Here is a 14,348-nt window from a genome sequence, read left to right as displayed (position 1 = left end):
TAGTTCTAGTCTCTTATTCACTACACCTGGTTGTGGATTCCCCTCCATGTTACTTTTTAAGTTTTGGGGCAAAATCTTCAACTAGAAAAAGAGGAGAATGGCAGAGGAGGGAAGTGAGCAAGGCTGGTGTTCTTAGCAGTTCATAGTTTTGTTTGCCTCAAATAGTTTAGCCTGTTTGAAAGAGATCATAGCACTTACACCTGCTCCTCTCTAGGGATCAAGCTGTTTCATGTGCTTAGCTAATCTACACAATGCATGCACTGGAAGAAGGAGGAGGAGGACAGGAAAAAAGAAAACAAGATGTCCACTTCAGTATTGACTGGTTTAAAAGCCTCTTCCTTCAAGCCTGCAGTGCAACTGCATGACTCTGAGGAATGGCACGCAGCTGTTCAGACCTCCATGGGAAAAGGCCTTGCCCTCCTAGAAAGTACAACAAAAGTGCAGTTAGAAGTATGCTTACTTATGTTTCCCTCTGGAGAGGTAACTACATAACATAAGGGTAAGCTTTATTTTTTCCCCTCCCTCCTCAGAAAGATCCGCTTGATAAAACCCCTCCAGAGTGCACATCAGCCTATTTGAAGGGCACAAAGGTGTATCATCAAGAACACCCAAGACACTTCCACACAGCCAAAGCCAATTAAGTTCCAGCACAAGCTTTACCCCCCTTTTTCGTTTCACTAGTCTCCCCATGTAAGAAAACTGCTGTTAGCAAGAAGAAAACAGGGTATGAAAGAGTCAAGAGAGCCAGGTCTGAATCACCATCCCCATTATTTTTGGGGATTCCCATTACGTTCTTTCAATGTGTTCATCCAGAAGATAGGCTGGGGAACACTACCTGGCTCTTACTAGGAAGCTGTGAAAGCAGGGACACAAGCAGGACCAAGTAAACTTTAAGCTTTCTTCTTGGCTTCCCTGCAAGCCATTGTTTTGGACCCTTCCTCAGCCACCACCACCTGCTGACAAAGGTATGAGTAGATGAGAAGCCTGGGACATGCTGCAAGACTTTTTGCTGTTACAGTGAAGGACCTTTCTAAAGAAAGAAAAAAACTACACAACACAACAACAAGACTGTGGTCAGGTTACACTCTTCCCTACAGTGGTATCCAGTCACAGCCACAAGCACACATTACAGCACCAGCAATTACATTACCCTCTTCCACCTAGTGATGCTGCTTTTCACAGGAAGGAAGTATTCAGCATAACTCATTCTAGGATCTATGTTTATCCAAACCTTTGAGGTTCCAGTAGCATTCTTCAGTGAAGAAAGAAAAAAAGCTGCCATCCCTGCCTCCTCATCCAGAGCCACCACAGAGACACGCTCTTTCAGCCCTTTACAGGTCTCAAATCCCTCTCATGCAAGGCTGCAAGGTGGTGGGAAGGTATGGCCTTACCCTGATGACAGGAGCAAGGTCTACTATATAACTCTGACCTACAACCTGGAGGTGCAAGCATCACCATTCATCCTCATCACTGTCTAGGGATTAAACATGGCAAAAAAGATGCACAGGAATAATTACTGCTTTCAGCTACAATGGCTGATCAGGCAATTAGTTTGGCATCAAAGAGGCCCCGTTTGTATGGCAAGAATGAGTGAGACCATTAATACTAGTTTTCCAAACAGTCTTCTTTTCTTTTAAAAAATGGTAGATAGTGCTACAGATGCTGACTGCACAGATGCTAGAGGTTAGCCAGAAGTTTACAAGAATAATAAACTCAAAGAGGTGAGGCTTTCATGGTGATTAATAAGAATAAATTATGCCTGTTTCACAATAGTATTGCAATGCTATGATATAGCAGATTTATGTGCTACAGTGAGATCCCAAATAAAACAACTATTAACAGACAGGTAGGTAGATGTGCAAAATCAGAAATACCGGATGAGGTTTTTTTATTTAAAAAAAAAAAAGACACTGTTGGGTAATACATCTGATCTAAATACTGTAAATACTTTACCCATGTTCCAGAGTTCTGCTTTAAGAAGGAAGGGAACCTTTGTATTACCACAGGTTCCAAGCAGAGGAACATTATTAGGGTGCCACTGCATAGAGGTATTTTATCTTGACAGAATAACAGGGTCTTAATTTAAGGGAGAAACAACTTTAGCCAATTTTAGCTGTTTGTCTGTGGAAAGCTGCATCTCATTTTGTGCTTCCTCTTCCTTCTGACCATGTAACAGCTGAAGGTTAAGTTGCTCCAAGTAGAAAAGTTTCCTACAATACTTCTTGGTATTTTCTAGTAGTTAAGATACAGCATTTCTTGCAAGATTAAGATGCTTACAGCAACAAAGAACGACAGGCCTACATTGAGTGTGCAGTTAACAGGTAGCTACTACTTTAGAGAAATCTCATTTTCTCCTGTGCAGCCTGAAAGTGAAACTTTGGAGTAGACATTTTGAAAAAAAAAAAATGTTATCTGCAGCCTGTAAAGGCTTCCTTATCTCAAAGGAAAATATTCTCTCCACTATATAGTACCATCTAAGTAGGCCAGAGGAATGTTAATCTTCTGGACAAGTGGATCAAGTATATTCCTAGTGAAGTTAGTGAACACTTTTTACCTTAGGTGCCGAAAACAGATGTCAACACCTAGGAGGTGATGCTAATGCAAATGAGCTAATTAACAGAAATCAGCATTCCAGTTGTGAGTGCAGTGGACTTTTCAGATCACTTTTCCTATTAGTGTAATTAGATTGCATTAATGATTGAACTACAACACACACTGCAAAAATCTCTAGCATATTTCTTTTGGTAGGCAGTAGCATTCTTAGGCTACTTAGTTTCAGCAGCAGCTATATGGCCTCCTGTACCAACAACTGCACAGAAGCTAGTTTACAGTTGAGGATCAAGATTATGATTTGGGTAAGTGGCTGACAGAGGAAGTGTGGTAAACACTTAAAGCAACAAGTTTAAAGCATTTCAGAAAAAGATAGACACAAAATGTGACATGATTAACAGTGAATCAACAACAATGCACACTACCCTTCAGGGGAGTTAACTCAAACCAAATGGGTGTCAGATTACTTTATATGAACAAACTTTGAAGTTAATGAAAGAAACTGGCCTTGCAAGTTTACAAACAGCTCTATTTAAGAGCCAGAGACAAAAATCTAAGCTGACACATTAGAAGTTTTGCATAGTTTCATATACTGAAGTAGTAACAGTTTTGCTAAGAGAAGTCACACCTTCAACACACTTACAAGGTACTGAAAGACACTAAGTTTTTGTCCCTAAGACAAGGAAACACAATGCAAGGCATAGATGTTGTCCAGAACATGCCCTAAAAAAAACTCCCCAAAGAAAAAAGTACTAGGAAAAGGAGAATGTCGCTTTGTACCTTTGTTGTAACCCTGTACGTAATATATGTCTCCATTGTGCACACGTGTTTTTTAGGATCATCAACAGTAACAAAGAGGTCTCTGGTTTCCCCATCCAAGTCATCATCCAGCTGCAGTCTGTTGAGGAGAGATGAGGAGGAGGCTGGGCTAGAAGTGTCCACAGGTGTGCCATTGGGTAGACTGAGATCCTGTATTGGTGAGGAAAAAAACAGCAAGTTTATAATAAGTGAACAGATTCACTGTAAAGCACAGTATTCTCAAAGATGCCACTAACAAGCTCCACTGATATATTACAAGGGATATTTATTTCAGCAGCTCCAAGGATCACTCTTTTCCAGGATACCTGGGCAACCCCTTAAGGTCTGGGCTTTGAGTATTAGGCTGTTCTACTGTTCCACAAGTTGAAGAGAAAGCACATTACCACCACACCTCCCCTCAGTATGGCGCAACCTGGTTTCTATTAATGAGGAACCAGAAGTATTGCTGAACCAACAGTTCCTGGTGAGACTCAACCAACTTAGACTCTGAAAACAAAACAGCTAGGCAAATCAAGAGACCTACTTATAAGATAGGCTTCAGGCAAAGTGGCAACAGTTCAGCTGACTGGAATGCAGTCAGCCTTTGCCTCTGGAGATTCCCATAATAGAGGAAGGAGGGCAAACCTGTATCAGAGGCTTCCCATCCAGTCCATTAACTTCCAAACACGTTGACAGCAGTCAGAGACTGAATTGCCATCACTGCACTACAGTACAGTCATAGATCACACACTCCAGCACCAGTGTCTATGCACACCTCCCTTTTGGAGTCTTGAGGCCAATGAAAACACCATGTTTTGCTTGGAGAGGTCCTTGTTCCCATCCTCACAACTCCAAGAGTACCATCCAGTGCCTAAGGAAGACAGAGGCTAAAAGAACCATCAAGTGGCTATTTTAGGCAGAGATGCACAACAGTTTGGGAAGTCTGTAATTCCTTGAAACTGACTCAGCAGCGGGGGAAAAAAAAAAAGACACACAACCTTTATAGCCAACTTGGTATATTCCCACACCTTCGAGTCTCACACTTTGATATAGACCAAATACAGCTAGTGGTTACTCCACTTTGCATAAATATCACAGCAACTTCACATGTGTTCTCAGCTCTGCTTTTGTGGCAGAGGGAGCTGACAGCATGTGGCATGTCGTACACTATGTAGCAACATCTGACAACAGTATTAGAAAGTCCCAAAGATCCAGGGTTCTTCTTTTCAGAGAAGAGAGGAGGTTTGTTTGTTTGTTTTAACTAGTAGCACAAGAATAGATTTATCCACAGAGTGTTTCCCTTGCAAGGGCAAAGGTTCCTCTGATTGCCAGACAGAGAAAAATCACTACAGCTAAGAGGCACATTAACCAGAAGTGTTTTAGTTTTAGAATTACTGCTTAGCCCTAGCTTCACACAGTCTTCAAGCGGCTAAATGAAACGTGTAATCTTAGCAAAGCAATCCTGTTTGGATAAGATCCTCTTTGTCCATCAGTTTTCCTTAAGCAGTTGTGTTTTATGTTACAGCTGGACAAGGGTAGTCCCTGTCTTCAAAAGAAGTCCTCCTTTATTCAAGGGTTCAGAATTACAGGGAAGAGCTTCATGTTAAAGCTACTTACAAGGTCTGCCTTTGACAATGGCTATGGTAGGAGTTTAGCCCTGTTCTGTCTTTGTCACAAACCCATCATGTGAGTACTGGGATTTTACAGACAGCCCTCTGCCTGTTGCAGTCCTGCACAACTGTGGTAGCATTGCTCTCCACCTTGAGGACTGACTTATGAAGTAGGGAGAACAATGCTTTAGCCTCACCATTTTGGGAAAGGGGTGATCTAAACTATTGTCTACTAGCAGAGATATTAGATGCGTTCTCACAGCTAATGCCTAGAAATGCTTGCCAACGGATGAAAGATACCAGATTTAACTGGCAAATGAGCAAGAATTGGAAGGTAGGCACTTAAACGCTCTCTTAAGAGAGCAAAAGAGCAGGATGAGCATGGCCAGCTCATATATGAGGTAGACAGCTTGAACTACACAAGCATCTGGCTCAGACTCAACCTAGCATGAGCATGTACAACAGGAAGAAGCAATACTACAATAACTCAGCAGATAAGGAGTTCTGTTGGAGTTACATAAACAGAATAAGCAGAAGACAGGACAAGATTAGCAACAGAAGATGGCTTCAGAACATCCGCAGTTCAGCTAGGCAGGAGAATTTGGCTGAGCAGAGTAAGGTGCAAAGCAAACCCTGGGACACCGCAGTAGTTGTAGACAAATCTGTTCCTGTTCCCAAAACAAAAAGACAGCTCTTCATTGCCCATGTGCAATAAACATTAGTATAAGACAAGTTGTGCCAGAACTGCAGCCAGTCAAATTCTAAGCTTCCAGTATGGAAATGAATTAACTTGCAGGAACAGCTTAAGCCTGGTTGCACAAGAGATCTCAAAAGCTTGTAACAAAACCCTTCCAAAAGGGAGCTTAAAGAATATGATGGAATCTGCTTAAAATAGCAAAACTCTGCATCAAGGTGTCAGAACAACTGGAGGAAGGACCAAAGATGAGGCTTGCAGCCACTTGCACAAAGTTAGCAGCTTCCCTCACCAGTTCTATTGGGAGATAACAATATCATACCAACATGCCTTGCACTTTTTAAGCAGGGCAGAGGTTTGCGAAGGCTGGAATCCACTTCAGTCTACTTGAGTGTGTTCTTGCAGTCATGGGTCCTGTGGAATGTCTCAGGTCTTAAAATAAAGGCTGTGATAGCTTTACTTGATCTCAGCCTTGGACAAAACACCCCAGATCTAGGTCAAGTAAAGCTTCTAGACCAGCTCTGATTAGGAGCAGGAGCGTTGTTACCTACAGTGGGGGGGAAGGACAGAGGATGCGTACACTGGAAGTACCGCTGTGCTATACTGCCTCATCTGCGATGGCAGAACCCTCCCCTGGCAGTCACTGCTGGTATCATGTCCTGCTACTTGGCTAGTCTTCAGTAGTTGAAGGCCAAGTTAGAAGCTATTTGTCCTTCTTAACATGTGGAGCCTGCTATCTAACAGCACAAGGAACAATGCTCACGACTGCTGAACCTTTGTTTAACAGTAGGCAGGATCAGTTTGCTGAAGTCTTTTACTATTGCTAGAAAGAGGTAGGCTTTGAAGCGTCACAGCAGATGGCCCAGCAATCTAAGTTTTCTCAGGCAGTAATCCTTTCAGCAGAGCACCTCCTCATCATGTTAACTGGCACTGGCTTTCTTCCATGGGACTTGGGGGATTTTTTGCAGGGGAAGCAAGACTGCATCATCTGTTCTAGTCTCCTTTTACCACAGGAAGAGGAGTATGTCCTGCAGAGCCTATTAGGAAAGGACATCTGCAGCCATCTGCACTTCTACCTGTTGGTGCAGCTATCATACCCACAAGCATTTGAAATACTGACTAGTATTAATTGTTTTATATAACAAAGAGTCTGACTTCAGTACCAGGGACTCATGCATCAGCTTTACCTTTAGTGCACCAACTAGCTGCTTATCCACTGTTTTAAGTACCTATCTGCATTAACAGGGATCAGCACAGTCTGAGTCCCCGCAGGTACCTACTACTCGCAAAGCTCTTCACAGAAAAAAAAGCCTTTTCGTCACAGCACCTGTTAGCACTGCCATGTATTTGAGCAGTCCCACAGCAGGTGGAAGGGAAGGCTGCTTCTGGCAGACAGGCAGATGGAATGGAGGACAGGTTCTGTCAAGACATTCTTCATGTCTTAAAGAGCATCCATGAAGACTTCCTCAAGTTTCAAAGCTTTTTCTAAAGTCAAGATCCTTTGCCTCCATCCCTCACCTCCTCATGCCAGTCTCAGCTTTGTCACCTGCTGAAGCAGGTCAGGTGAACGTCTAGCAAGGCCTGGATCACAACCTATAGCAGAAACAGTATGACATTGAGACCTTCAGGTTCACGATCTACTGGTTAAGTACTAGGCTTTTGTGCACAGTTGTATAACCACCTACAGGCAGACTCTTCACACATTCCTATGGAGTTTGTAGGATTCCTCAAGACACCCGAATTTATTGGTACATGCCATCAGATGTGCTGCTAGAGTCAGTACACATTTGATATGGCAGGGCACAGGGCAAGTAGGAACTAACTGCCTGTATTGGAAACACATGAGCCCTGCCAACTATGCAGGCTGCTATCTGGTAAGGCAGCAGCTTCACATTCTTTTGTTGTATTATGCAGTCCAAACACCTTGACTAGTTAGCCTGCCCAGAAACAGATACTAAATCTATCAAGAAGTTCACTTCATCCAAGTTTAAAATTCAGCTGAATTTTATAAACTTGGAAGTCTGCATGTGAGATGCAAAATGAGCTGGGAAGTTTCCAGCTGATGTCATCTTCTCCCTCCTTCATTCTCCCAGGAGATTTTCCAAGACTTTGGATTTACAGAGCAGCTTGGATCCACATAAAGTAAAACCTCAGGAGCTTGGTATTCAGTCTTCTGGATGGCAGCCTCCCCCAGAGGAGTAGTACACACCAGAGAAGACATCCAAGATTCAACGCCTGAAGGCTAAAAAAAAAGGGTCTAAAATTCTGTAGGTATTAGCTTATTGTGAAGTGAAGATCATGCAGTCTCCTGCAGAGTTAAGTGCAGCTGGTCGATACTGCAGCTTCTACAAACTGAATGTTAGTTTTCACTTACCCTCTAGTAGCAAGCGTACACCTTAACCAGATAGCTTTCTTATCTAAGCAGCAGTCCATGAAGGAAGGAGAAAGGTGGTGGAGCTAGGTCTTCCAAGCACAGATAAGCTCATCTCTGGATGAAGCCATCTAAAGTTTCAAGCACATTGCTCTCATTCAGCAAGTATTAGATGATAGTTAGAGACTGTCTACATTTAGCACACCCAGGGCTAAACAATAAACAGTTTTTGTATCACCCAGTGTCCCTTCCCCAAACGAGGAAGGCAATTGGGAAAAGGACAGAGACTTGTGGGTTGAAGTTAAACAGATTTAACGAAATAGAGAAATCAATATAAATGGCAACACAAAAGAGACAAAATTATACTTATCTATAGAGCACCAGCAAGTTGCTCCAGGAATCGCAATTGTTCAAAATGAGGAAGAAGGAGAGGAGAGGCAAGGAGAGCAGGAAGAGACGTCCCTCTCCCCCAGGAAGCCCTCCCTTTTATCGTGAGCTTGATATCAACGATACAGAATACATCTGTGGGCCAGCCTGGGTCAGCTGCCCTGGATTTAACTGCTAAGGGCCTTGATCACCATGGCTGGCCACAAACTGAAACATCATCCCAATGAAACCAGGACAGAGACATTTAGACTTAACCCCAAATATCACTTCCTAACTTGGGAACCTTACAGCCAAGCCTGTACCACTCCTAAAGCCTCACTGCTTCACTTCCGAAATTCAGAGTGCTGTACCTTTCTCCTTGTGTTTCAAGGTGTTCTGTTGCTTTTTGCCATCCATTTCCCAGAGAGACAAAACCACAGATACAGTCATGTCAAGGGGACAATGCTTGCAGCTGGTTTCTGCAACAGTCTTACCTTTGTACCTTCAGTACATGAGAATAAGCCATAGCAGAATTGCTGTTGGTGACTGGAAAACTAAATGGTTTAGATGTAAATATCCCCAAGACAACTATAAAAGCTTGCATTAACTCAGTTTTCACAGATCTATTCATAGCACTACTTGTCTCATCCCAGCAAGTTTTGAAAGCAGGTATTTTTTGTTTCTAGAATTCTCTACCACTGGCCCATACAGGTCAGCTCTGTGTAGAAAGAGAAAGCACCTTTCCATCTAGATCAGTTCATCTGTCACTGACAGCATAGTATCCTATTAGAAGACCTCACTGAGCATCTGTATAGTGAAATCTTAGTCTGCACAAGACTGTTATCCAATACCAGCTGTAGATAAATACCTAAACTTCTCTTCAGATGGAGAGCAAGGGAAGAAAAGGCATTTGCCTCCCCTTTATACATGTTCAGTTTCATTCTCTACCAGGCATCAGCATCATACTTTGTTTCCTACAGGTGACCTTTGTTTCCCCACACATATCTGAAGTAGATATGAGATACTGCATGTCCCCTCCTCTTGCACTTATCTTTGGGCAGCTACTTTAAGGCAAGAGTGGTCAAAGTGAGGATCCAGACTGAAGTGAAGGGAGAATGCTCTGGACACAGTAGGGAAGCGAGGATAAGAATGCAGTCTTGCTCTACAAGGTTTTTTAAAAAAACAAACAAACAAACACACACACACCACCCCACAGTTAAACTCTAAAAACCCTATTCATTCCCAGGAAGAAGTACCACATTTCTACACTGATCCACAAACAAGACACTGCTAAGTTGTAGTTTGACAAGAACTGTGAGAATCAACTTCTAAGTCTGGACCTACCCTCCTGGGAAAGGGTAAGTGGTTGCATGTACACCATGCTCCTGACATCCTTCTCCAGTAATGGGAAGGAGAGTACAGTATGTGTGGGTGTATTCACAAGGAACAAGATTATACCCTCAGAAGAGGACAGTATTTTCCACTATATTAATCATCTAGACTCAGACTCCAAGGTTGAGGCTATTTTAAGAGCAATACAGACTAAGCTAAAATCAGAAGCAATTCCTCTTGCTCTTACCTGGAAATGTGTCAGCAGAGGTGACTGGGTGTTGAGGACACAAACCCAGATTTTTACTTCCTAGCCCTGGAGGGTATTATGCAGCAAGTCTGCGTACCCTGCAGTGTTGGGCAGAAAGCCCCTAACCCTAATGGGGCATGCATACCACACCTGGTCCAAGCCTCACCTCTACAGTTCCAGCAGTACCACTGCCCATCCAACCAAAAAGCCATTAGATACAGACCAGATCAGTTTGCTCTCAGGATATTTTAAATAGGTGTCAGAGTACAGCATGCTGCCAAGCCACAAGCCTGATGACTTTGTTCTGGAGTTCATCACTCAAACCAGTGTTTCTGCTCTATAAGTCAGAGTTGCCTGCAGAGAGACTCCTCAGTATCCCTGAAAAAAACAAGAATTTCAGATTCAGCAGCTGATTGTAACGATATGGAGTTTGGTACCATTCAAGATCTGGAAGCATTCTTGCTTATAAAGGTATCATACTTAGAATAGTGTTTCTTTGCACTTTGGCTGGACAGAGCAACACTGGAACAAGCTTCACAGAGACACTACATGATTGACACAAGCACTTTTCAAGCCTTCTCATGTAAGTCATGGGATTCCCACCTCTTTCCTGAGGCTAACAGCCACGTTTTATAGGATGGATTATTTTACTTTGTTGTTTGTTTGTCCATAAGTCATCACAGTTAAGCTAATCAGAGCAAGAATTGGGCATAGAAGTGTCTCCAGCAAATAGGATTTTCAGCAAGAGCAGTAAGCCATCTCCTATATCTGTTACTGAAGTCTTCAGGGACTTGGCTACAATATGGCTCAGTTTCAGCCTTCCTGTGCAAAGGGGTCAAGGGGGGTGTCACAATAAGGTGTCAAGTACCTCATCAGACCATCTGTTCATACAGTCTGGCTATACATCTGTCTTCTCAGAGTCCATAAGAGGGTGGTCTCTTTTCCTAGTCTGGAAGGGGAACTGGGCAATATCACATGAAAGCTAAATGTGGTTCAGGTTACACTCTAAAAGTGAGGATCATGAGTGGCATCCCACAGATGTTTTACTGCAGTTAAGACAAGTCCTTCAATATTAGTAATAAAAGACATTACTGTGCTACTTTGTGCACAAAAGGTCAAAAGGCTTTGGGGGCCAGGCATTTGGCAGATGAAATGGGTTGTTATTTGGAGCAGACATTAATTAAGCAAAATGTAAAGGGATGAGACATACACTTTTGTCATATTAACTCTCACTAACCTGACAGGTACCTCCCCCTATCCTTTGAGCAGGAAGGAAAGTGCGAGGAGTAACTGGATGCTTGCCACATCTCATAGGTCACTTACTGTGGCAAGGTATTTTAAATGCAAAGAGGTATTTTAACACATCCACAGGACAAACTGTTCTCTTGGAAGAAACAGTCCCAGATCCAAGGTTAGCTTCTACATCTGTTTACAAAGCACTAGAATCCTCAAAGAAAGCTCTATCTTCCTAAGCAAAAAGCCAGTCTGGCAACTGTCCAGCAAGATTAGTTCAGTTATGTTTAAGCTGTAGAAAGTAGTAGATGCTTGTGACCTGAAGGAAAGCAAGAGACTTTAACGTGTGGGCAGAGCTAAAGGTTCTTTCTTCCTTCTACAGTTCTCAGTAGAAGGCAACAGGCACCAACTACACTATCTTCAGAGCCCAAAAGATCTCCACAAATGGCAGAAACTAGATGTCTTCAGAAAAATGCAGATCATTAGAAAAATGCAGATCTTTTGAGTCAAATCTCCAGTTACTCTCCTCTAGCTAAGTTCCATGTCCATCTGCAAGGAGTTTTTTTCAAGAATGTTGTTTGTTACAAGACTTGAATTATTAAACAGAAGGGTTCTGCAGCTGCGTGTACTAGAACAGCATAACCCATTTTAACATTGAATCATGGAATCGTTTTGGTTGGAAAGAACCTTTAAGAGCATCAAGTCCAACCATCAACCCAGCACTGACAAGTCCATTGCTAAACCATGTCCCTAAGCACCACATTTACATGGCTTTTAAATACCCCAGGGATGGTGACTCCACCACTTCCCTGAGCAGCCTGCTCCAATACTTGACAACCCTTTCAGTAAAGAAATTTTTCCTATCTAGATAGGAATATCCAATATCCAATCCCATCTAGATAGGATATCCAATCTAAACCTCCTCTGGCACAACTTGAAGTAGTTTCCTCTCATCCTATCGTTTGTTACCTGGGAGAAGAGACTGACACCCACCTTGCTACAATTTCCTTTCAGGTAGCGGTAGACAGCAATAAGGTCTCCCCTCAGCCTCCTTTTCTCCAGACTAAACACCCCCAGTTCCCTCAGCCGCTCCTCATAAGACTTGTGCTCTAGACCCTTCACCAGCTTCGTTGCCCTTCTTTGGACTCTCTCCAGCACCTCGATGTCTTTCTTGTAGTGAGGGGCCCAAAACTGAACACAGTATTTGAGATGTGGCCTCACTAGTGCCAAGTACAGGGGGAAATATGCTAAAGAGCACCTTGTTAATGAACTAGCCTAACACACTCAGTATTTTGCTTAAAGCTTCACCTTCAGAACCTGAGCTCTGACCTTCTAAACAGCAAAGCAGCAGCCAGGATTCAGACCATGAGCAGGAAAACTTGAATCGAGCATATGACTAGGAGTCATTCCCAATCCGAGAAGCCAGATTAATATCTGATTACAGATGGAACAGTTTGTTAAGCTTGTCCAAACTAAACTGCTTTCTCCTAGAGACATATGGGCTTGTGTTAAAGCTCTGCAAACATACCGTGCAGCAGTTTTTTCCTGTTCATCCTCTAGAAGTAGGTTTAGCTGCATCAACAGTTATCTAGGCATCCAGTGTCACCAAAGTGCCAATTTGGCTGAGATGTTTTTGAGAGCAAGCAGTAATATTTTTTAAATATCAACAGATGCAACGGCTTAGGCAGAAGCAGAGAAAAGAAACAGGACGGAAAGAGATGATAGAGGGCTGGAAAGCACAGTAGTATCCTGGTGAATACTTTGTTTAAACAAGCAAGAATACACTTCCATATTGCATTACAGTGTGGTTTTCCTCATGCTCACTGTTTTAGATGAGTTGCACTAGCATTTCCCCACCCAAGATCAGTGGAGGTTTCATGACAGCAAGTCAGACTGACGAGACATCACTGTGCAAGTAAAGGACAGAGACATTCGAAGGTGAGAACTCATGTTTTCATCTCAAACCCTGGGAGAGCTGGAGGAGTGTGCTCTTGGAGGAGCTCTCAGAGTTAGTTGACGCAGGTGCAGTTTAAGAGATAGCCCTCCATCACGTTTGCTGATAAACAAGACATTTTCCAGCAGAAAGCCATCTGCTCCCAGAAGGGCAGAGTAAACAAAGTGCATATCTGTTGGAAGAAAAAAAAAAAAGAAAAAAACACAAAATACCACAACTCACACAGTATGACCATGTCACTCCCTGCTTTAAGGGGAGCAAGTGAAGAAAAGCAGTCATGTAGTTTTCACACTGTGAGGAAATACTATCTATAGAGACTGACAGAGGGAAGAAACAAGGCATGAGATCTACAGAATAATTCATCAATAGAAACATCCTTTATTTATACAGCCTAGGCTCCTGACAGCCACTGTGGCCCATGCAGGAGTTTGGCACACATGGCTTCAAGTGAAGTATACTGATCCAGGAGCAAGCTAGTCCGCACACAAAGCATGAAGAGGCCAAGCTGATCACTGGCGATAAATGGTATTGATTAAAGTTTTCCAGGGATCTTCTTGGCGACAATCCAAAACACAGCTTCATCTTGGCAGTATCCAAGATTTTCACTTCCAATTTGCCTTTCACTTCCAATTTGCCTTTTACTAGCATCTAAAAAGCTACAGCAAAGGTGCCAGTTCCACCCCGAAAAGCGCGGGTTTGAGTATTGTCTGGGGTAGTCTATCACTTGCCATTCCCACGTCGGCGCTTTCAACACAGCTAGTCCAAAGTAGCTGCTGGTAACACCATCTGCAGCAGTGAGGGGGGAAGAGGCTTCTCTGCCCTTAAGCAACACCTGCACTGCAGCATATTCCTCTGAAGGAACACATCACGTCATTCAAGCTCACTGTAAAAGTGAGTCCAGCTATGCAGACAGACGTTAAGACAGGTGTTTTTATACCCTAGGAGGTCTTCGGAAAGCTACAGCCAGTTCCATTCAAGCAGTGTAAGGCAACACTTTCCCATGAGGACACGTCATTGAACCAGTGCAGTAACAGCCTTCCTGGTAGATGTGACAGAGAGAAGCTTCACCCTTTGCTAGTATTTTGGCTTTCAGAGGCTACTAGCTACTCTCATCAGATATGCAGCGTTAGGGTGGTTTAAAAGAGCTTGTTTTTCCAGGCTTAAATTCAGCTTAAGGTTAGAGCACAAACTAA

General features: G+C 43.0%; 1 protein-coding gene across 1 annotated transcript in view; it reads right to left on the bottom strand.

Annotated features, from left to right (window-relative positions):
* The window catches only part of SNX30 (sorting nexin family member 30), a 48,795-nt gene that overhangs the window by 24,169 nt on the left and 10,278 nt on the right, over window positions 1-14,348 (bottom strand). Inside the window, exon 2 of the mRNA XM_068423322.1 lies at window positions 3,331-3,519. Coding sequence (XP_068279423.1) covers window positions 3,331-3,519 — 189 coding nt within the window. The remainder of the gene's footprint in view (window positions 1-3,330; window positions 3,520-14,348) is intronic.

The sequence above is a fragment of the Nyctibius grandis genome, chromosome Z, assembly GCF_013368605.1.
Source record: "Nyctibius grandis isolate bNycGra1 chromosome Z, bNycGra1.pri, whole genome shotgun sequence".
NCBI lineage: Eukaryota > Metazoa > Chordata > Aves > Nyctibiiformes > Nyctibiidae > Nyctibius > Nyctibius grandis.
Note: the sequence above shows the minus strand (reverse complement) of the source record. Positions and strands in the feature narration are given on the sequence as shown.